General features: G+C 50.6%; 2 protein-coding genes and 1 pseudogene across 2 annotated transcripts; 1 reads left to right on the top strand and 2 right to left on the bottom strand.

The window, feature by feature from the left end:
* The first annotated feature begins 511 nt into the window (after positions 1-511).
* On the top strand, positions 512-4,419 carry LOC100830770 (asparagine synthetase [glutamine-hydrolyzing] 1). Its single transcript, XM_003558107.4, has 13 exons — positions 512-712; positions 1,130-1,268; positions 1,388-1,486; positions 1,590-1,731; positions 1,822-2,012; positions 2,114-2,275; positions 2,405-2,485; positions 2,718-2,939; positions 3,040-3,174; positions 3,272-3,352; positions 3,454-3,540; positions 3,621-3,728; positions 3,828-4,419. Exons 1-13 carry the CDS (start codon positions 633-635, stop codon positions 4,101-4,103), a joined length of 1,803 nt encoding a protein of 600 aa, XP_003558155.1. The 5' UTR covers positions 512-632; the 3' UTR covers positions 4,104-4,419.
* A 794-nt stretch (positions 4,420-5,213) lies between these two features.
* LOC100841397 (protein PMR5) lies at positions 5,214-7,462 on the bottom strand. The gene is made up of 4 exons (XM_003561687.4): positions 6,580-7,462; positions 6,215-6,393; positions 5,956-6,114; positions 5,214-5,797 (listed from the first exon to the last, which is right to left on the bottom strand). Exons 1-4 carry the CDS (start codon positions 7,072-7,074, stop codon positions 5,464-5,466), a joined length of 1,167 nt encoding a protein of 388 aa, XP_003561735.1. The 5' UTR covers positions 7,075-7,462; the 3' UTR covers positions 5,214-5,463.
* A 1,551-nt stretch (positions 7,463-9,013) lies between these two features.
* LOC100841702 lies at positions 9,014-16,733 on the bottom strand (annotated as a pseudogene).
* Positions 16,734-22,882: the final 6,149 nt, after the last annotated feature.

Below are 22,882 nucleotides of genomic sequence, written 5' to 3' on the forward strand. Positions count from 1 at the left end.
ATAACGTCCGTGTTCACTTCCGGCGAACGGAAAAACGTCCGTGTGCATCGCAAGAAATAGCATCCCCCAGTAATACTATTCGCACCCAAGATGCTCCCAATAATGGCGCTGTTTGTCTCAAAAAAAAAGATGGCGTTGTTTGCATCATCACCCGCAACAAAATCCGCACAAGGAAAAAGCCTAAACTAAGCACCGCGGCACAAAGCAAAGCCGGTCATTGGTGAATCCGGCGGGTCCCGTCCGCCCAAGCCCCACACGAGCCAACTTCCCGGGCCCACCTCAACTCTCTGCCCAACCGCCGATCAGAGATCAGACGGCCGTGATCCGGAGCTGACGTGTGCACGTGGGCCCCACGCTGACTGGGCGGAAGGGATAAACTCCCGCGGCGCACGGAAGCTCCCCAACCGACACCCGCCACGTGTCCCGTTGGCCAAAGGCGCCAAGCTGCTCCTGGGTCGCAAGACGCGAGGCCCCGGAGCCGCGCGGACCGGCTATAAATACGGCGCTCTCATCCGCTAATCCCCGCATCTCGCCACACACGAGCGTTCGTTCACCGTCTCGATCACTCTCTCTCTCTCAGGCAGCCCGAAACTTGCTCTTCTTCTTCCTCGTCGTCCTCGCCGCTATCCACAATGTGTGGGATTTTGGCCGTCCTTGGGTGCGCCGACTGGTCGCAGGCCAAGAGGGCTCGCGTCCTCGCCTGCTCCCGTAGGCAAGCACCCCACTCTCACCCCGGCCTACTAATCCCTAGCTTGCGATTCTGATTCTGTCGAGATGATCCTGAGGTTCCCGGATGACACACATGTCGTTGATATCTGTGTACATACGTATTTAATTGTCAATTGTTCTTTGAACTTGCCGGAAAAACTAACGGGAGGAAAAAAGGGTTATGGATATTTTGGTTCTTTTGTTTTGTCCTTTCTGTCTCCCTGGGGCTCTGGGGGTGGGGATCGCATAGGAATCATAGAGAATCGAACAGGGAGGGGCAGATCTGAAAAAAGAACACTGGAACCTTCGTTGTTCGATAAGCCCCTTATTTGTTTAGTTGTTATCGATTGGTCTATTCCCTACGGCTCTCGTGGTGGATTTTCAAGGTTTTGTTTGACGTGTTCGACTGGATGTGACGCAGGCTGAAGCACCGTGGACCGGACTGGTCCGGGCTGTTCCAGTGTGAGAGCAACTTCCTGGCGCAGCAGCGGCTCTCCATCGTCTCCCCGCTCTCCGGCGACCAGCCCCTCTACAACAAGGACCGCACCGTCGTCGTCGTGGTATGCATATCATATCATCTGCTTTTTTTATAAGCTCGATCTGTTTGCCGCGTCGTCTCGACCAGTAGAGTGTCCATCGATCGTTTTCTAACTGTGTTGTTGTGTTGTTGAATAAAAAGGCCAATGGAGAGATCTACAACCACAAGAAGATCCGGAAGCAGTTCGCCGCCAAGCACGCCTTCACCACCGGCAGCGACTGCGAGGTCATCATCCCTCTGGTAAGAGATCGAGATGCCAAATTTAGTCCAGCAAATTGTTAAGGACACAAAAACAAAACTGAACACTGATGCCGACCTTCCCCTGCTGCTGTCGTCTCAAAAGTATGAGGAGTACGGCGAGAACTTCGTTAACATGCTCGACGGTGTCTTCTCCTTCGTCCTGTTCGACACCCGCAACAAGACGTACATGGCCGCCCGCGACGCCGTTGGGGTCAACCCGCTCTACATCGGCTGGGGCAGCGATGGTGAGCACATCTCAACTGACAAAGCGGCTCCTTTCCATGAATTCTTCGCTCGGTGACACGCTTATCTTACTTGTTTTCCATGGGTGGCAGGCTCCGTCTGGATATCGTCGGAGATGAAGGCGTTGCACGAGGACTGCCCAAAATTCGAGCTCTTCCCTCCGGGGCACCTCTATTCGAGCGCCGCCGCGGGTTTCCGGCGCTGGTACAACCCGGAGTGGTTCCTGGAGCACGTCCCGGCGACTCCCTACCAGCCCCGCGTGCTCAGAGAGGCATTCGAGAAGGTGACTTATCAATTGCTTAATTTGTACGCTAGTAGTACGTGTGATGATGTTGACTGACTGGAACTGACCACGTGATTCCTGTGTGTTTTTTGGATTCGTAGGCTGTCATCAAGAGGCTGATGACCGATGTGCCCTTTGGCGTTCTCCTCTCCGGCGGGCTCGACTCATCTCTCGTCGCCTCGGTCACCAAGCGCCATCTCGTCGAGACTGAAGCTGCTGAGAAGTTCGGAACTGAGCTCCACTCCTTTGTCGTTGGCCTAGAGGTTTGACTTTTCGCCATGAATCTGCAGACGTTGTTCTTGTCATAAATTTGCAGAGTACGTTCTTGTGTGTTTGCATCGTCAAGAACCATGGGGACGCTGATGGTTTTGATATGTTGTTGCGCATTGTAGGGCTCGCCTGATCTGAAGGCGGCAAGGGAGGTTGCTGATTATCTCGGAACCATCCACCACGAGTTCCATTTCACTGTCCAGGTAAAGAAAAGTAAAAAAAACTGAACGGTTCATGCTGACTTGATCAGACAACCTGTAACGGTACAATTAACAAGACTTTTACACGTACAACCAACCGAAATTTTACATTAAATAAAGAACTGAAGTCTCGAGGCTTGGATAAATTAATGACAAACCTTCTCGATCATGCGTGGGATCAAGGATTCAGAATTAAAAGAAGTACTGATATACGAGTCATTTGGCCTTTCTGTAGGATGGCATTGATGCCATCGAGGAAGTGATTTATCACAACGAGACCTACGACGTGACGACGATCCGTGCGAGCACGCCCATGTTCCTCATGGCGCGCAAGATCAAGGCGCTCGGAGTTAAGATGGTGCTGTCAGGGGAAGGGTCCGATGAGCTCCTTGGTGGCTACCTCTACTTCCATTTCGCCCCAAACAAGGAGGAGTTCCACAAGGAAACCTGCCGCAAGGTGGTTCACTAGAACTAACAATAGTACTACCACAGAAACAAGAGCTAAAAACACTGGCCAATTCCTGTCCGTTTTGACACGAAACTGGTGTAATCCGCAGGTGAAAGCGCTCCATCAGTATGACTGCTTACGCGCCAACAAGGCGACGTCAGCGTGGGGCCTGGAAGTCCGCGTGCCGTTCCTCGACAAGGAGTTCATTGAGGTTGCCATGAGCATGGACCCCGAATGGAAGCTGGTAAATTTCATCTCTGTCGCGAAGGACTACGTGTTCACTGTATTTTTTGTCAGAGTTTTCTGACGCTTCTTGTTGTTGGCTTCTTGCTGCGATGCAGTACGACCCTGATCTTGGTCGCATGGAGAAGTGGGTATTGAGGAAGGCCTTCGATGTCGAGGAGGAGCCTTACCTGCCGAAGGTACTACAGAACACCAGACCCTCGAACGTTTCAGATATCCGGGGTTTACATACACGGTGCTCTGAACTAACTAATGCTTTTTGCAATGTTCCCCTCCACAGCATATCCTCTACCGCCAGAAGGAGCAGTTTAGTGACGGTGTGGGGTACAACTGGATAGACGGCCTGAAGGCCTTCACGGAGCAGCAGGTATATTTGACTAGCCATGTCCGCTCTAGCTTGCTCTGAACTAATTGTTCCTCTGTTTTACGAATCCTTTTTTTTTTCAGGTCACCGATGAGATGATGAAAAACGCCGCAGAAGAGTACCCATACAACACGCCTATCAACAAGGAGGCGTACTACTACCGAATGATCTTCGAGAGGCTCTACCCTCAGGTGATTCTGAATTTCCGAGCAACTGAACTGACGGATTAGATTAATTCTGCAGCCACTCTTTCGGAACGATTTACTGACGCTCAGGGATACAAAACACAGGACTCGGCGAGGGAGACCGTGCCCTGGGGCCCGAGCATCGCGTGCAGCACGCCGGCGGCAATCGAGTGGGTGGCGCAGTGGAAAGCCTCCAACGACCCCTCCGGCCGGCTCATCGCCTCGCACAACGACTCCTCCGCTGCCGGCCCCGCCGCTCACACCGAGGACGTTGGCCATACCAGCTGCAAAGGCATCGTTAACGGGGTGGTGACGGCCAACGGCAACGGCCACATCAACGGAGTGGTGCCGAACGGGAAAACCAACGGGATTCTGGGATAACCCGGTGGGTGCTCCCTGCGGCTAGGCCAGCCGTAGCAGAGGATATGGCTAGTAGTTCTGTGCGTGTCCTCAGAACTGATGGCCCGTGCAAGCCATTGGTTGAGCAGCCGGTGTTGTTGCTGTGTATGTGTTGTACTACTTGGTGTTGTAACGTTTTTTCGATGTTTTGTGTGTGTTGCGCCTGCGCGCGGGCGTGAGCAAGCTAGCGCGAGACATCCAGCAATTCAAGGATTATCAATGTGGAAGGGTGATCACCTGTACCAGGTCGTGAATTGAGTTATATCATCAAAAATTGATCGATCCCGAATTCCCAATCCGTCTTATATTGTGTCGATTAGCTTCTCTGTTCCCCACTCGTTTCTTGTTTTACTACGGCCGAGGAATGTGCTACCAGGTGCCTGTGATCGGACACGACTCGTTATAGACTTAGCACCAAGCACCTGAGACCGCTTTCCCTGTCCCTCCGGTAACAAAATAGAGAGCAGGGGGATCGATGCTGGCGCGATCCAGTTGGCCCATGTCTTAAGGCCTACTACTAGCCACTACGCGGCCCATCTGTCCAGCTCCTCGTACCAATGTAAACATCTGGTGCAGGGGCCCAAAAAGGCGTTTATAATTGCCCGCGACACCTAACTAAAAGAAACCCTTGTCTCAAAAAAAAAACACTAAAAGAAACCCTGTTCTAAAAATACAAAGAAACCATTGCATCGTTTCCCTGAAGCGCAAACAGAAGAAAACGTACCCTTTTCTGCATGCATTTATCAGTTGAGTCTTTGGTGCTTTAGTCTAAAACTAATCTTCAGACGAAGGCGCTGATTAATGGAACACACCATACAAGCTCCCTCTGTCTCAATTTGTCAAAAGCCCACCCAAATTTTCTGCATTATGGTCAACGTTTTAATTGGGTGCTACTGTTCGCTTGATGATCACCGGTAATTAAAAGCTTCAGTCGCACTGTGACAGGCAAGGTGATATGGGAAGAGGGGGAACTTCTCCATCCTCATTTTTCTATTTTTTTTGTGAAACAAACAAGGACAAGGTATTTAGTGTTGGTGTATATCATTTTTTTGTGCGCGAAAGTGTTGGTGTACATTGAGGTGGCTATATAGCTATCAGAAGTCCAGAACCACATTGATCACAAATGAATCCACCTATTAGCAACAAATCCCATCGCTGACGTGTGGGCTACAATTTTGGCATTGCAAAGATCATCAACGAATATACATCGCCGTCCCGGGTATGCCTGTGGTCACTGTGTCACACGAAAGACAGTTACACAGACTTGAAAGTAGAGAGGAAAGGAATTAATTTGCTTGCAAGTTGCAACCCCGTCAGCAAGCCAATCGAACAGCAGTTAGTACTATTGGTAGAAGAGCAGGGTGTAGAAGAGCTGGTTCCACGTGTCGGGGAGGCCGGGGAGGCACCAGTGGCTGCAGTCGGCTGAGGCGGCAAGGTTGGCGCGCTGCGGCGGCGAGAGGTCGCCGCTGTACACGGACGGGTGCGCGTCCTTGCGCAGCGCCGACAGCGCCGTGATGTCGAGCAAATGGACCGGGCTTCTCATGCCCTGCAGCACCGTTTGTATCACCTGCTGCTGGCCCGTGGACGCCGGCTGCGCCGTGGAGTTGAGCCCTGTCATCAATGGGGCCGTCTCCCCGTAGCAGTTCTTGGACACCGGGTTGGGCCACTCCTTGGAGCTGTTCAAGCCCATGCCACAAATCGAAGCAGCCCACACAAACAGTTAAAACTCTCATATTGATAAGTGTACGGTGTATATTCAGAGGTCAGGGACAGATATGTCCAGCCAGATAGAGTCATGTGTGAAAAGAGATGGCTGTAGCAGTTAGTTGCGTACCTGTAGTGAGTGGGCGACATGGATTGGAAGAAGACACGGGTCTTGGCTGGATCTACATTGAGGTCCACCCAGTTGGCCCAGGTGGTCATCCCACGCTGGAACGCCGCCATCCTGTCCATGTCCTCCGTGTATCGCCCGCCCACCCCCATGTAATCCCACCTGGAAGCGCGCATCGCAATCGTGCATGTAAATTACTCCCAAGCTGAATCAAAAAGCTAGGAAGGAACTCTCAGCTCGATATGATGTATACGTAACGTACCCCTGGAGTGCGCCGGTGTGCGTCCACCAGTGGCCGGAGTTGAAGGAGAGCACGTCGGCGCCGCGCCACGCCTGCGCGTTCTCGGCGATGTCGTCGAGCATCAGGACCCGTTTCCCCTGCACCACGTCGATGTCCACCAGGTACGGCGCGCGGTGGAAAGACAGCACCAACTCGTACTCCTGCCATACGTACAGGCCAGTGCATGTTTATCAAAATACACTACTACTGTATTACGCAAGAACACAACGCATTTCCCGACCAGAATAGTACTCGTTCCGTTTCATAATATTTTGTCTCAAATTATTTTTAAAAAATGTATACGTAACAAGAATTATGAAACGGAGAGTAGAGAGTAAATAATATACCAGGAACTTGTACGTGTAGAAAGGGTCGGCCGAGACGAGCTGCCCGGGCGACTGCGGCGCGGCGGCGTGCAGAAGGCACACGAGCGACTCCCACTGGTTCCGGCCCAGCGAGTCCCCCACGAACATCACCGTCCTCCCCTTCATCCGCGCCAGGAAGTCGGCGCCGTCGAACCTGGGTATCTCGCAGCCGGCCGGCTTCCACTGGTACCGGAGGTACTCGGTGTCCGGCCTGCCGTAGACCTGGCAGTTGAACTCCGGGTCGATGACGGGGCACTTGTAACCCGTGTAGGCCGGTGCAGAGCCGTCGCCGTCGACGCGGGCCCAGCTGCCGCTGAAGATGTCGCAGCCCTTGGGGCCCGGCAGGACGTCGCGCCGGTGGCGCCGTGCGAGCCCGATGGCGAGCGCTGACGAGGCCGGCAGCAGCGAGAAGGCGTAGTGGAGGAGGAGCAAGACGGCGGCGAGAACGACGGAGTTCTTGCCGGAGAGCAGCGTCATTGCAAGGAGAGGAGCAAAGGGAAAGAAAGCGCAGGGCGGCTTTCCCGCGGCCCCTTTATACCACCGCCGCTGATCAATCGATGCGGGTGACTGTTTTGCCGCGCGAATTAGCAAATGGAGAGACTACAGTTACGTGATTGGCTGGGGACTGGAGAGGAGGTGTGCTTGTGAGGGTAAGATTGATGGATTGATTAGAGTTCACGTGATGTGTTTGCAGGGATCGCCTTAATTAGTAGATTGGGCAACTTCCACTGGAATCCATGGATTCGTTGCCTTTGCCCTTCGGTGCACGCAGTGTTAGGTGCATGGAGAGATTTGAGTTTTGGAATTCGTGCGTGCATCGAAATGGAATCGTTATGTTTTGCACGCAGTGTCGAAAATGAGGATATTTGTTTTGGAATTTGAGGTAGGTTTTTTTCTTTCTGTTTGAGGCATCAAATCTGAGACAAAACGTGACGAGAGATCACATGAATGAGTAGGCCGGGAGTGAAACAAAAATGATAGGCTGGATCGGTCAGCCTCTTTCTTGTCGATTTCACGGGCTAGTCGGCTAGTCTCCCTCTAGTGGCTGCCATAGTGCCATGGGTACATGTTGGATGTCGGATCCGGAGGTTTCAGCAGCAGATGAAAACAAAGCTTTTGGCTGCGTGCCTGCGTGCAGAACAGAGAAGAATGATATGGTACTACCAGTTTTGACACGAGTAACCACGCTGACCTGATTCTCCCGCTCCTGTAAAAAGTGGCGATATCCTTCTTTCTTTGAGAATAAAAAAGACGACGGGCAACATCTTGATTCTTCGGTTCAAGCCCTTTTTGGGGTCCATTTCGTGTTGACATGGATATGACTTTCAGGGGAAGACAGAGCATTCACATCGTACAAAACTGATAAGGAATGATGATGTGCTTTTCTTGCCGCCGGCAGGCAGCGATAGACAATGTGTACTTCCTCCGTCCAACAAAATATGTATCAATTTTGATCAAATTTAAATGCATCTATACATTAAATCATGTCTAAATACATTCAAATTTTGACAAACTTGAGACATTTTTTGTTGGATGGAGGGAGTAGAAAAAAATGCATCCTTCGTTCCTTCTCGCGACGTTTTCCAAACTTAACAATTTTGCTTAGCCGTGGATGCATGCAGGTATGCTACGCAACAACCTAGGAACTGGGCCTGCGGTCAAATATGACCGTACGATCTAACAAACCCAAACCCAATATGCGCATAGTCTAAAGGAAAGCCAGGCCCATGTAATGCCTCGTTTATCTTTTTTTTCCCTCCCCATACAAAAATTAATTACTCCGCTATAAGTGTCTTGCGTCTCTTCCTTCTCATCATAATACAGACTACTCCCTCCGATTCTAAATTCTTGTTTCAAATTTGTCCAAATATGGATGTATTTATTCTTAAAAAACGTCTAGATACATGTAATACTTCGACAACAATTTAGATCAAAGAAAGTAATAAAGATGGTATTAGAGGTCCGAATACTAGTTTTCCTCCGGCCGTCGCCACCCATGAAATCACCGTCGGTGAGGTGATTCCGGCAAGATTCCCCCGCATTGACGACGAGAAGGAGTCCGATGGAAACTTTCAGCTGGAATGGACATGAGATTCTGTTGATAACACTGACAAACTCAAGCTGAGTGCCCTTGTTCGGTCTGACACTGACGAACCCCGTGCCTTCTATGAGCTTTGATTTCAGCCTCTGTCCAAGACGTTTCTCTTTACAGGGACGGCCCATGGCAAGATGATGAGAAAGCACAGGCCCTTCGAATAGAATCATTATTTTAGAGTACAAATGCCAGCCAGCATTGGTCTATTGGAAACGATGCTAAGAAAACATGAACTGAACGGACAAATGCTAAGAAGCACGCTATGCACTGACGCGAGACGGGGATTGGAGACAACCATTTATGACCGGGAGCACCAAAACATTTGAAACCAGCTAACTTTAGCTCATCGTACATACCGTCCAAAATCCATAGTAATAGTACCCACCATCAGGCATCGCCACAACGATTTATACGTGGAGGATTCGCTAAAAATGTTAGGGCGGAACAAGGTCCCATCCTCAGCCAAGCAGAGTGTTTCATGGTGATAGCTCAAATGGCAGAGTGCTTGATATAGTATTTTACACCGTGAAGCAACCCTCGGTGGAGAGACCGAGATAGCAGATTAGCTTTTCACTTGCACACATAAGAGACTAAGATGATGACTATACATAAAGACTGCTTGAATGTTTATTGCAAAATATTGCAGCTCCCGTGGATCCAAAGCATCGGTGGAACGGATCCACCTTTGGTCATTTTATGGAGACCCCTCAGGGCTCAGCCAGACACTCCTAGTTTCCCACGGCCAGTGCTCCTTCTAATACGCCGGTAGCATTTGCCAGAGAACTTGTATTTGAATACCAGAGCCGGCTTTTCCTGTAAAACATGGTGACCCATACGATTTAGCTATCTGCGGGTACCCAAACTATCTGGAAAAACAAACCATATATAAGGTACGTACTGCTACAGGCTTAACATCAGTCAAGATACAATTCTCGTTGCACTGATCTGCACCAACACTAGAAATAGATCATAATCAATAGCAAATAAAGAGAGTTAGGAACTGCTTGTGTCTATGTAAAGAATTAGATACAGTGTTCTTTCGGTTCGCTGGAATCTTAAGTTGATAGAAATAAGATACTGGCTTACTGAGTGGTAATAGCTGGTAAAAAAAGTATCAACCAAGAGAATTAAATGTCCGACATGTAACATATACGTTAACAGGTTATATTTGTCAAGAATACAGACACACATCCCTTGTCCTTTGAAAGCGTGCACTCGCCATAAAATGCCCTGATTACTAGAAGGTTTGATAAAAGAGTTGACAACGTAACAATCTCATTGCACAATTTACTATATTTACCTCTTTAAGCTCAGTTAACAAGAACCCACTGTGTACGTTACTGATTTTTTCTTAGGACTCACATGATCACCCTAACAGAAGACAACATACCTGCGGCCATATGGTTGCTCATGACTGCTCCCTGTAAAACTAACTTGTGGATTTGGCGTACTAGTGGGAACATCAACTACACAATTGCCCTCATCACCACTGTTACTATGAACTTCCAGTAGCAGCTGAGGTTCCAGTCAGTCCGTATCTTCCACCACTATTGATTTGCTTTCTTGACTATCATTTTCCATTGTCTCACAAATGACAGTGATGTATTCAAGTTGGTTATCAGACCCTGTAACTGCCAATAATAACTGTATCAAAGTCTGCAAAAGTCAGGATGGTTGAAGCATATGTGTGTGAAGGAGACAAGAACATTCAAATGCAGAGGTAGCATCAATTTTCAAAATGCCTAACAATTATTTTGGAATTCCTGAAGCTGATATGCTAAGTTTTCCCAGATAACCAAGTAGGAAGTGCTCAGTCAACATAACTATTAGAGAGAGAGAGAGAGAGGGAGAGAGATCATTATCTTTTGGATGATAAAATGCATCACTTGAAACCTTCTGACAAATAGTGGTTCCCCCAGAGCTGAAAATGCAGTTCTCTGCCAATTCTAAACTGTCAAATTTAGCCAGTGATGTAACCTTCAACTCCTCTGAATGATTGGATGCATTATCTACAACCATGTCACATGTAGTGGATCTTTTAGAACTGTTAAGGATGTTATTCCCTAGCTCCATTCTTTCAGCATTAAGTGCCAAGTGGAGGCTCGTATCTTTTCGGTTGTGACATACATCATTTAATATCTTCTGACACATGGTAGTTCCCTGGAAGCTGAGAATGATGTTAGCTGCATATTGAAACCTGTCGGAGTAAGACATTTCTGTGAAACCAAAGGATCCTGTCCACGTTTCCAGAAGCTGAGGAACTGTTGGTAAGAGAAGCCTTTCCACCCCCAAGCCAGAAAGTAACTGGAAAGCAAAAGAAAGTGGATAGATCAGCACACATGAACAAAATGCCCAGAGCATCGACAAGCATATGGAAACGTTTCGTTGCAACACTCAAACTCAATTTGTCATTGCTGACGACTTGAATAACATTTAGCAAGTACAAACCTTCTCTACTTCATTCATCAGAAGGCGGCACATTCCTTGTCGACGATATTGAACTCTTGTGCCAATAAGAGGCAGTTCAGCAAACTTCTTCCCACATACCCTACTCAGAAAAAGGAATTGTGACATTGAAAAAAAAGGCTAAAGTAAAAGGTTTCAATTACCATGGAGGACCATTGTGAAGGCTAACCGTGGGGGTCTGCCGGCTCGGCGCGGCCCCAAAAACGTGGTGGCGCAAGGTCGAGGTAGGCGCACAACGACGCCAAGGCTGAGGTAAAAAGCTGCACGTCACCAACTGCTGGGTAGTGGATGTGGGTGAAGGGCGGAACATTGCCAAAATGTGGTGGGTTGTCCATCTACAGAAAAAGAGTAGAGATAGAGAATGTTAATGAGATGATCAATGCGTGGATGCATAAATAGCAAATAAATATGGCATCATGGTGGAATGAAATTAATGTTATTGACTCTATGTAAAATTTGCAATGCATGGTGGCAAAATAATATAACATGGAGTGTTTTATGCAGAATGAATTGCAAGTGTACAGAAATTAAAATAAAATAAATGACTCTGTAAAATGCAAGAATATTTTGGTGGTATGACATGTGATTGCAAAGAAAAATAATAACAAGATATGCATGCAGTAATAAATATGAAATGCACATGTCCTAAGGTCTGGTCTTAGTCTCTTTCCATGCTAGGGTCACGTTCCTACAGGCAACACAGTGCTCTGATACCATCTGAAGCAACCGCCCCCGTACAGGGTTCAATCTCTGTGCTTATAGTGCTAGTCCCTGGATCGACTCACTAGCACACACAGTTCAAGATGTAATATCGAGAAACAAAGGTCAAGTAATTTATTACATCGTCTTTATCCAGAACTTTAAAGTACTTACAACTTTGCATAACCACACGGGTTAGCATTGAAAAATAACATATATTATTCAGCAGCGGAAAACGAAGGGAAAATTGAGCCATTGCAACACCACAGAGAGCGCATGTTGGAATGCAGGCTCGTGACCCAACACAACGTAACCTTACTCATTGTCGGAATTCCCTGCAACAATTTAAAAGTTGCAGTCACTAGGGTCAATACATTGAATATATTGGCAAGTTCACCGGGGGTTATAACAGATTCCTTTCAAATATATGCAAATATTGGCTAGGTGGAGTTTAGGCTTTTTGGCGTGGAAGCAATAACATAATTTTATCCTACTACAATTGAATTTCACAGTAAGATAAATCTATTGGACATCGGGTAGACACACCGATGCTCCTATTAAAACTAAGGACATTGAGTAGACACATCAATGCTCCTGACCCAAGTTTAAACCATTCATTTTATTCAGAAATTAGAATGAGTGAGACCTTACTTAGTTTCCATATCTAGCTGCTCATAATTCGTCCATAACCGGGGACTCGGCTAAGTACTTAGTTTTGACACTCTCGAGAGGTTGTACACATTCCCCACAAGAAATCGACGGGTTAATCCCTTGCTGTCCTCAGGGTAGAGTAGCAACGGCGTCGATTACGAGATTCTCAGAAGTAATTCCCTAGACCACGAGAGAATCATTACAATTCTTCGGGTCTAGGTTCATACAACATACTCTATTCTCGCCAGAGCCCATATAACATGTGGTTGTACTGGAAGCAATTAAATAGGAACCCAATTCAGCCTCTGGTTACCCCGGGTGGCATTCCACATTTGTGACGCAGGCGCTCCCTGAGTCCACGGAAGAGATGACCATGGACGCTCCCGAATCCACGAAGGGGACGACATAGCTAGCATAAAATACGATAATTTAATCCTAATTCATTTCTACAAACAACACTAATGCATAAAGGATCAAAAATAAGTGCGATAGTAGGTGATTCATGATCAAGATGAACTTGCCTTGTCCAAAGTTGTTGCTGTTCTCACACTCTTCGCAAAGACAGGGTTCGCACTCCGAACAATCTAACAAACAAGCGTATAGCAAAAATGAACAACCACACGAAACATACAAGCAATCAAGAAAAATATGCCATGATGCCATGCACATGATGCACTCCTAACTTTGGTTTCTGTCACAAATAACTTGTTTAGTGATTTAATCTATTTGATGCAAAGTTAGGATCATGTTCATGGTATAGAAAAAGGAAAACATTAAACAAAGAAAGTTTAATCCATTTTTATACAAATTTTTTTTCCTCTGGTTCCACTGGATAGAGGGTGCATCTAGGAAATTTTAAGAGTGGATAAATCGTCCAAAATAGTTTTAATTTTTTTAAAGTGATAACGTTCATAGTTAAGCATTCTGTCACTTGGTCCTGTTTCAGTTGTCCAAAACTGAAAACAAACTGTGCCAAAAGATTCTACATGCCATGAGGATTCCAAAAAGGTGCAGTTCGTCAAATTTGGCCAAACGGTTCAAAAGTTATGAGTGTTTGAAGTTCCAGAGGTTTTTCTGCAATTTTACCATTTATTTCGTCCTCGAACAATTTTACACTTTTATTTACATGACACGTGGCGTTCTGGGATTCGCCCATACCGGTTCGGGTAAAATTAAAACATAACCGTTGGATTTCATTTAAAGGGTGATCAACGAACGAGATCGAAGGATACCCCTTCGATTTAAAGGTTCTAACTCGAACGTCGGCCGAGCCGAGGAAGCTCCGAGCTCACCTCCGGCGGCTAGGTCTCCGGCGGCGAGCTCCGGCGGCGGCGGCACGGGCAGGCGGTGCGCGGGCGGTCTCTAGGAGAGGGGAAGGCGTCGGCGAGGGGCGGCGCGACGAGACGAAGTCCGTGACGCGGTCGGTTCGCTCCGGGGACGACGGGGTGCGCGGCTAGCTCCTCAGGAAGACGTCAGCGGCGCCGGCGAGCTTCGGTGGACGGCGTCGGGGGTCTACGGGGCATCAAACAAAGAACTGTTCGCGTCAAAAGTTGCGCAAGAACGAGAGGAAGAAGAAAAGCATGTTCGTTTGGACCGAGGCTCACCGTGGAGTCGACGGCGAGTGAGGAAAGCCGGCGGCAAGGGCAAACTCCGGCGAGAAATTGCGGCGGCGTGGGCGCGGGTGGAGTGAGGGGGTGCGGGGGAAAAGAGAGAGGGGGAAGCCCTTTATATAGTGACGCGAGAGAGAGCTTTAAGACGGCGCCCTAAATTGCGAATTGAAGGCGAGTGTAATGGCGGGCGGGTGCTAGATTCGCGGACGGAGCTTGAAGACGACTGACAGGTGGGCTCCACCTGTCGGGGACCTTCGGCGCACGGCGGCGGCTGGCTGGGCCGATTCGCGGGTGGCGCGCGGGGTGACCGGGCCTATTCGGCCCAAGTTGGCCGGCCGGTCTGTTTCTTCTTTTTTTTTTGTTCTTTTTGTTTTCTCCTTTTCTTTTTCTGTTTTTCTGTTATAACTTTTGATTTTGAACTCCAAATGATCTCAAATAAATTCCAATTTTTTTGTAAAATCATGTCCTCAAATGCCATAGCATCTGGGACTTGATTTCCTCCAAAAGTAAATTATTAAAAATAGTTTTGCTCATATAATTGCCTCTAGTGCAATATTATTTAAAAACAAAATAGTTTTTCAACTCCAAATTAAATTCCAAAAAAATATGGGGTAGCTTATCTTATTGCATTAAACCCCTTTCTATGGTCAAAAAACCCATGGGTTGGAAAATTCCAAAAAGATGCAAAGGAAGATTAAAAGGTAAAAGCTCAATAAAAGGTTTTAAATTTTAACACTTTGGTTTAAAGGTGCTCAAAGTGCATAAATGACATGATGCTCATGAGTGCAAATGCATGATGCAAAGTTTGGAAAAATTGGGATGTTACAATATTGTGTAGAATCCCCTAAAATTAAGCTGTCTGAGCTCTGATCTGTAAATGATAAGATAAAAAGTAAGCGTGCATTTGTCAATACATAACGAGCACAGAAATACCAGTCACATGAAGATGTATAATCTGCACACAGAAGAATTACTGGGCTGAATAGAGTATAAACAACAGATAACTCAAAGTTTCCAGCACGTGTAGGTGAAAAGGAGACAAAAATCTACACAGGGAATTACTGACAAGTTCATGGAAGAACTAAGTAAGTGTAGTTCTATTTGCGCACTATAGAAGAATATCCAGGCTATAACAATCAATATAACATGTGAATTAAGATCCTTTACAAATGATGTCATATAGTAGTTCCTCGTTTCGCTATTTGTCCAGTCCTCAGCTTACCAAGCACATACAAAGGGAACACAAATCTAGACTTAATGAGAAAATGACCACCCATACCCCTACTACAACCACTTAACCTCTTCCAAAGCATTAACATAGGGGGTAGAGAGCATAAACATTGCCTTAACTACACTTGACCCCTTGCCAATTGATTCTGACTTGTTTTATCGAGGGCAGAGGCGAACCCTCAATGGAGGAATATCTTGAAACAGAGGCCACCGACATAAAGGAATGATATTGTGAAACAAAGGTAACATAAGCTAACACTTTCCATAATCCGATCAAGCCTATCAGTTTATCACAGAAGGAGTAACCGACACATGATTAATGGAACATCAAATGAAGGCAGACACACTAGAGTGGACAAGTAGAAGTTCTTACTCTCTACTCCCTCCTTCCCATTTTATATGTCGTTTTATGAAAAACTCTAATACCGAGGAGCACTTTAAGAGGCTGAAAAATAGGCCTAATAGGTAGTAATTGCGTGGCTGAGAAATGCTTTGGTTCAATCAATCAGCCACTAGTGGACATGCACGCGTAACTGCCTGGCTGAGCGCGCCCTTTACTGCCACATGCCCCTGCGCTGCCTGGCTTTGCTGGCCAGTAATCGTGCTGCATGCAAGAGTTAATGTTGCAAATGCGGGAGCGTTTTCTAGGCGGTGGAGTAACTTAGGCTAACACGACAATTAATTTGGGAAAATTTTAAAAACCTAAAACAACATATAAAATGGGAAGGAGGGAGTACTGAACACAATGTCTTCAGAAAGATCTCTCCGTGTGCGAGGCTCGATAATAGTAACAAACCATTCATGAAGAACATCAAGCGCAATGCACAACTTGCCATACTGTTCTGCCATCTTCTCATTGTCATAGTCACCATGGTCACTTGCATTTCCTCTATCAAATCTCAAGATGGTACATGATAAGCCTTCAACTGGAGTTGGAATTGATTTCCCACTAAGCTCTTGTAAGTGTTGAAATATCTGCACATCATAATTGATCATTGGACAAATAAAAGACAAAATACTGAGTACGCATCGAGTTCAAAGTTTATTCAAAAGTATTTAAGGTTTGGCATAGCCTTTTGTTTAAATAACCTTTGAGCATCCCCTACTGCAAAACCAGTTCCTTTCTGGACGGCAGGTAAGCTGATTGCCCTTCTTTCTAATGCAACCAACATGGTCTACCAAAAATAAGATGAAAACGAAATCAGCAGATTTCATAACAAAATCTGGTATATGTTATTATTGAGTGTTCAAAAGACGCATACATTCTTGTCCACACTGATCACAGTACATAATTGTCTTCTCGGTGAATTGGTTGTGTAGTACCAGTGGCCCACGGGGTCCCACTGATACTGGACGCGTGGGTCGCCTTTGACGGGGCCACACCAGGAAGGACTCCCAGGAAGTAACGAGCCCGGGAAGCCTGCCTCAAGGGGACGGCCCCTAGTGAAGACAAAACTAGGAGCCAAGTACGGAGCGCTCCCGGGGACCCCGACCCCGGGAAGTCATAGGAACGCCACCCGGCAACTAGCGGATGCGCTAGCCGGGAGGGTGCACCCCGACAACCCGCGCTCGGGCATGAAGGCGGGACCCGCAGAACAGTGAAGATAGGACAAGACTCCGGGCGCAGTGCATTTAATGCACCGACAGGAGTATCAGCAGGCCTAGTCTTGTTTAGCAAGGCTAGAACGGTTGCCCTAAGAGCTACTTTTTCTACCGTATACAGTAGGACGGCTGCTGCATGGCGTCCAGCATGGATGAACAAATTTGTATTTCGTGTGGGCGTGACATGCGTCTAGCTAACGTGTCACGCTGTACACCGTGGCACCTGTGGTATCCCCTTGCATATAAAAGGAGGACCAATGCCACTGAAAAAAGGGTTCCGACTCAAGTAATTAGAACACATCGTAGTATTCACCCAAGTAGCCAGCTCGGGAACCCCCCGGGGGATCTGTACACTCTTAAACTTGTGAATATAACAAAAACAGGACGTAGGGTGTTACACCTCCGGGTGGCCCGAACCTGGGTAAAACTCTCACGTTTACTCTTCGTGTCTATCGCCACGCCGGCGATCACCGGGCGATCACCTCGTCCTCCACCGAACCGAAAAGGGGGTGCTCAGCATCCCCGGTGCTGGAGACTGTGCTCCGACATCTGGCGCGCCAGATAGGAGGGCGTGCAGAGAGCTTCGGCTGATCGCCGGCGTCATCGTCATCCACACCGGCTCCTTCGCCTGCGGCATCTTCAACGACTAGCTCGCCATGCCACCCAAGAAGGCAGATGAGCCCTGGGTCGACTTGCGCGGCACACTCGCCATGCGCACTTGGTCCCATGACGCCGCGCGCGCGTCACAGGTGCAGGGTGACCAGGGGTCCCCTCCACGGCAGCAGTAGGAATCGCAGCTGCCACCTCCACCTCCTCGGCCGTCGGCGGATAACCGACCGAGGGGGCCTGCAGCTCCCAGCGCCAGAGCCAGTCGCACGAGCGGCCACAATGCCGCCCGCACCGGACAACGAGACCACTCGCGGGCCGAAGATGCGCAGCAACAGCTACGCCACGAACACAGCGCGTCACGTGCGACGCCGACGGAATCTCGCACCACTCATCCGAGGGCACCGGGTGACAGGGCGAAGGGTAGCCGGTCCGAGAATCGGCAGCCTCCCGCCCAGACCCTGACGGAAGCCGTCATAGCCGCGCGTGTCATGGTGCGCTACGAGCCACCGCAAAGCATGCCGGCGCATGAAGCATGGACTGCGGAGCTGGACGCGCTCCTTGCACTCGCCGCCCAGTAGCCGCAAGGCGAGGGCGCCCCGGCTGGTTCGGGCCGGGGACAAAACCCGAGATGCGAAGACGCGCCCTGCGTCTCGGGACACGGAGAGCACCCTCCCTCGCGGGGAGGGCAAGAAGGTGAGGATCCCGTAGGATCCTCGGGTTCGTCACCGACCGCCACACGGGGTGACGCGCTAGGCGTCCTGAACGCCCACCAACAGGAAGACCTCCGCCAACGCTTGGAGCGCCGGCGCCGGCTTTAAGTAGAACGCCAACGCCCGGAGGAGCAGGAGGACGCTCCCATGGGCCCCGAGGACGGCTGCGCTGTGTTCACTCACGAGCTGCGCCGGGTGACATGGCCCCGCAAGTTCCGAGCACCGATGCTTGGAACGTACGATGGGACCGTGAACCCCAAGGATTTCCTCCTGACCTACACGTTGGGGATGCATGCCATCGGCATCGACGACAAGGTCCGGGCCAACTGGTTCCCGATGGTCCTCAAAGGATCAGCGAGGACCTGGTTGCTCAACCTGCCCGCCGGGTCCATAGCCTCCTGGGCTGACCTGCGCGAGCAGTTTGTGAACGTGTTCCAGGGCGGCTAGAAGCCCGGGAACCATGGCGGAGCTACACACGGTCGTGCAGAAGCCGGGGGAGACGTTGCGGGACTTCACCAACAGGTTCTCCAACCTCTCCTACTCTATCCCTGAGGCGGAAGCGGCCGCCATCATCAACACGTACGCGATCAACGTCCGTGATCCGAAGATGCGTGAGAAGCTTAACACGCACCGGATCCGGACCACCAGGGATCTCTACGCTTTCGCATCGGATCCGGACCACCAGCGGCGACAAGGGAGAACCCGCGGGGGGCCGTGGCCAGGCCCGTGGCGGCAAGGACCGGCCTCCTCGGGGACGCGACAAGCCTCGTGCTGAATAGCACGGGGATATCTACAACGACGACGACGCCGATGAGCCTGGCTTCCAGGAACCTCGCGACGTCGCCTGCATCCACGGGGGAGCCTATGCTCTCACGTCTCACGCTGCCGTAAAACGGCTTACGCTTGAGGTCTGCGCCCTCCTCCCCAGCGTGGAGGCGCGGCAGCCGTTGAGGTGGTTGCACGTGCCGATCACCTTCAACTCGGACGATCACCCAATCCGTCCCTTGGGTTCAGGGGTTCTCCCCCTCGTAGTGTCGCCGATCATAAACAAAGTGACGGTGACCAAGGTACTGGTGGACAGCGGGGCAAGCCTCAACCTACTGTCCGCCAAGCTAGTGGAAAAGCTTCAGCTGCCCCTAGAGCAGATGAAGCCCACCGACCCGTTCCGGGGGATTAACCCCGGAGTGGTGCAGCCCATAAGGTGAATCCCGCTCCCGGTGACCTTCGGCTCCCGGGAAGCGTTCCGGACTGAGCACATCATTTTCGATGTGGCTCACACACCGTTGCCGTACAACGGGATAATTGGTCGGCCAGCGCTGATCAACTTCATGGCGGCAACGCATTGCGCCTATGGCGTGATGAAGATGCCGTCAACATACGGCTGTCTTTCCATCAAGTGCGACCCGAAGGACGCGGCTTGGTGCGTGGGCGAGGTCGTGAAGACCTCCGCAGTGGCGGATCCCGGCGACTACGACGTTGCCGGGAGCGAGGATCCACTTGCGGGTGAACAACCCGCACTGAAGAAGGCGCGAGCCGCTCTCGGACAGGACGTTGGGGGCAGCTCCAGCTTCGGCCCGCGCATCAGCAAGGGCACGAAGCTGAAGGAGGAGGGCACCAAGACCAAGAAGGTGCCCCTACTTGCCGGCAACGAGGCACGCACTGTCTCCATCGGTGCGAGCCTCGTCGAGAAATAGGAAAGCGCACTCGTCGCCTTCCTCCGGGAGAACTCTGATGTGTTCGCTTGGGAGCCGTCAGACCTTCCCGGAGTCCCTAGGGAGGTGATCGAGCATCGGCTGACGGTGCGGCCAGACGCGCGGCCCGTCAAGCAGAAGGTTCGCCGGCAAGCGCAAGAACGCAAGGACTTCGATTTGAGCACGTAAAGTGCAAGGACAATTTTGTTGCGGATGAACTGTCCAAGTGGGCAGTGGAACGCTGCAAAGTGCCTCCTGGGGTGTTCGTGCAGAGGCACTCGAAGCCCTCTGTCGACCCAAGACAGTTGTCGGGGAAGCCCCTCCGGCGACTCAAGGTGACCTTGCAATGACAGGGGACCATGCCACCAAATTGGTGGCATACACTAGCCGGGAGCCACCACCTTGGGGGGCAGATATTATTCGCTACCTCAGGGACGGGACCCTCCCGAAGGAAGACCTTGCTGCGGAGCGAGTAGCCCGGCAAGCTAAAGTGTACGGCTTGGTGGACGGAGAACTCTACCGGAGGCGTCCCAACGGAGTCATGCTCCTCTGCGTGCCCCAGGAGGAGGGCGCACATTGCTGGAACAAATACACCGAGGCACATGCTCGCACCATGTGACCTCCAGGGCATTAGCCGGGAAAGCATTCCGGCATGGCTTTTACTGGCCGACAGCACTCGCCGACGCAGAGCAATTAGTCAAGACCTGTGAAGCATACCAGTTCCACGCCAAGATGAGCAACCATCCAGCGCAAGCCCTGCAAGTCATCCCGTCCTCGTGGCCGTTCGCGGTCTGGGGGCTGGATATTGTCGGCAAGCTACCAAGGGTAGTCGGCGGCTACGAGTACTTGCTCGTGGCCATCGACAAGTTTTCGAAGTGGATCGAGATGGAGCCTGTCCGAGCCGTCACGACGCAGGCAGCCATCAAATTCTCCAAAGGCATTGTGTGCCGGTTTGGTGTGCCCAACGGCATCATCACCGACAACGGCACACAATTCACTAGTGCAGTGTTCCAAGCTTACTGCAGGGACATGGGCACTAAGATTCACTTTGCCTCCGTTGCCTATCCAAGGAGCAACAGGCAAGTTGAATGAGCCAACGCAGAGGTACTGCGGGGGCTCAAAACGAGAACCTTTGACAAGCTCAAAGGCCACGGGAAGCACTGGGTTGAAGAACTGCAGCCCGTGCTGTGGTCGTTGCGGACCACACCGAGTCGGGCGACGGGTCAAACTCCGTTTGCCCTCGTCTACGGGGCAGAAGCTGTGCTGCCCCTCGAGCTCAAGTATGGGTCACCTCGGGTACGCGCGTACGGCGACAAGAGCCAACACAAGCAGAGGATTGATGACCTTACCTTCATCGAGAAGATTCGATGCCGGGTTGCTGTACGAGCTTAATGCTACCAGCAGGGACTCCGTCGTTATCACGACAGAAGAGTCCGTCCCCGGGAGCTCGAGGTTGGAGACCTCGTCCTGCGCCGGAAACAAGGAACGAAGGCCGGGAACAAGTTGACTCCAATCTGGGAAGACCCTTTCCGGGTAGTGCAAGTGACCAGACCGGGGGCTGTCCGGCTGGAAACCGAAGAAGGCTTGCCGGTGCCCAATAGTTGGAACATTGCGCACCTGCGCAGGTTCTACCCGTGAAACGATGGCGCCTTACCCACGGGACGTTGCGGCAGCGTACCTCTTTAAGCTAGTGTAGCCGGGCAATGCTTATGTACCTTGGGCACTGCAGGAATCTGACATGCAGGATAAAGATAGGGATCAGACACGCTAGGGTACTCGTGGAGTACTCACGGGTCGTTCGTCTAGCGGGCAGCCACTGGTGCATGGCGACCGCTTCAAGGCTTTTACCTCAGGAGGGTGTCGTCACGTGTGCCGCTGTAGCTCGAAACGCGCGGCGGCAGGATTCTTCGCCATGCCTATAAAAGGACATGGTGGCCACGGAGCAACTTAGAGCAAAGCCAAGGAGATGGCTACAAAGGTGAGGGAGGCCGCAGAGACACGGTGGCGGTGCATGCCATCAGTGCCCAGTGCCGATGGCTGCACTGCCACCGTGTTCTTGCCGCATCCCTCCAACAGGCGTTTCCAAGGTGAGGGTTGCTGCGGAGACGCTGTGGTGGTGCATGCCATCAGTGCTCAGCGCCGATGGGTGCACTGCCACAATGCCCTTGCCGCATCCCTCCAGCAGGCGTGCCAAGTGCAGAATTGATACGTTCGACAAGTGGACGGGAAGCTAAGTATCTCACTTTGGGTCCTTAGTTTTCCTCTCTCAGTAACACTGGCTTGCTGGCGTGGGTTCGGTCCCCGTGTTGCCGGAGCGTAGGAAGGACGCTTGCGGGGTGAGGACACCCCCACACGTGGCTCGCGGGTCCGTCCCAGAGGCGTGTGCGCTAGGGCAGTTAACCCGCGGGCGGAGTGGCTAGCCGCTACTGTTTGGCCCTAGGTCGGCACTGCGGGTCCGTCCCGGGTCCCTAGTCTGGCCAGGCATGTGGTTGGCGAGTCCCCGGGTACGCAAGGCTAAAAGCACGAGAAAGACAGAGCCCTTCCCCGGCAAGTTAGTCGTAGGAAAAGAAGCAAGTAAAAATAACATCGGGTATATTTATATTGAAGCTTGGTCAAAATAAAGTTGATAGAAAACACTAGCAATAACAAGGGAAGCTAACATAAAAAGTACTAAGGCGCCTCGCGCCGCTTGCAGGAAAACACAAAGAAAAGGAAAAAAGGAACTACGCGGGAGGAGCTCCCGGGACAGCTGCGTCGGTGTCAGGGACGTCCTTGGCATCGGGGGCTTCTCCGGCAACCTCCTCAGCAGCGGCTTCGTCGTCATCGACCTTGCCCTGCATCCGAGCCACCATCTCATCCACTACGCTCTGCACCGCCTCCCGGCGAGCCTTGGCCTCTTTTTCGTCCGACCAGGCATCGAAG

Source organism: Brachypodium distachyon, chromosome 1, assembly GCF_000005505.3.
Source record: "Brachypodium distachyon strain Bd21 chromosome 1, Brachypodium_distachyon_v3.0, whole genome shotgun sequence".
In the NCBI taxonomy this organism is placed as follows: Eukaryota; Viridiplantae; Streptophyta; class Magnoliopsida; order Poales; family Poaceae; genus Brachypodium; species Brachypodium distachyon.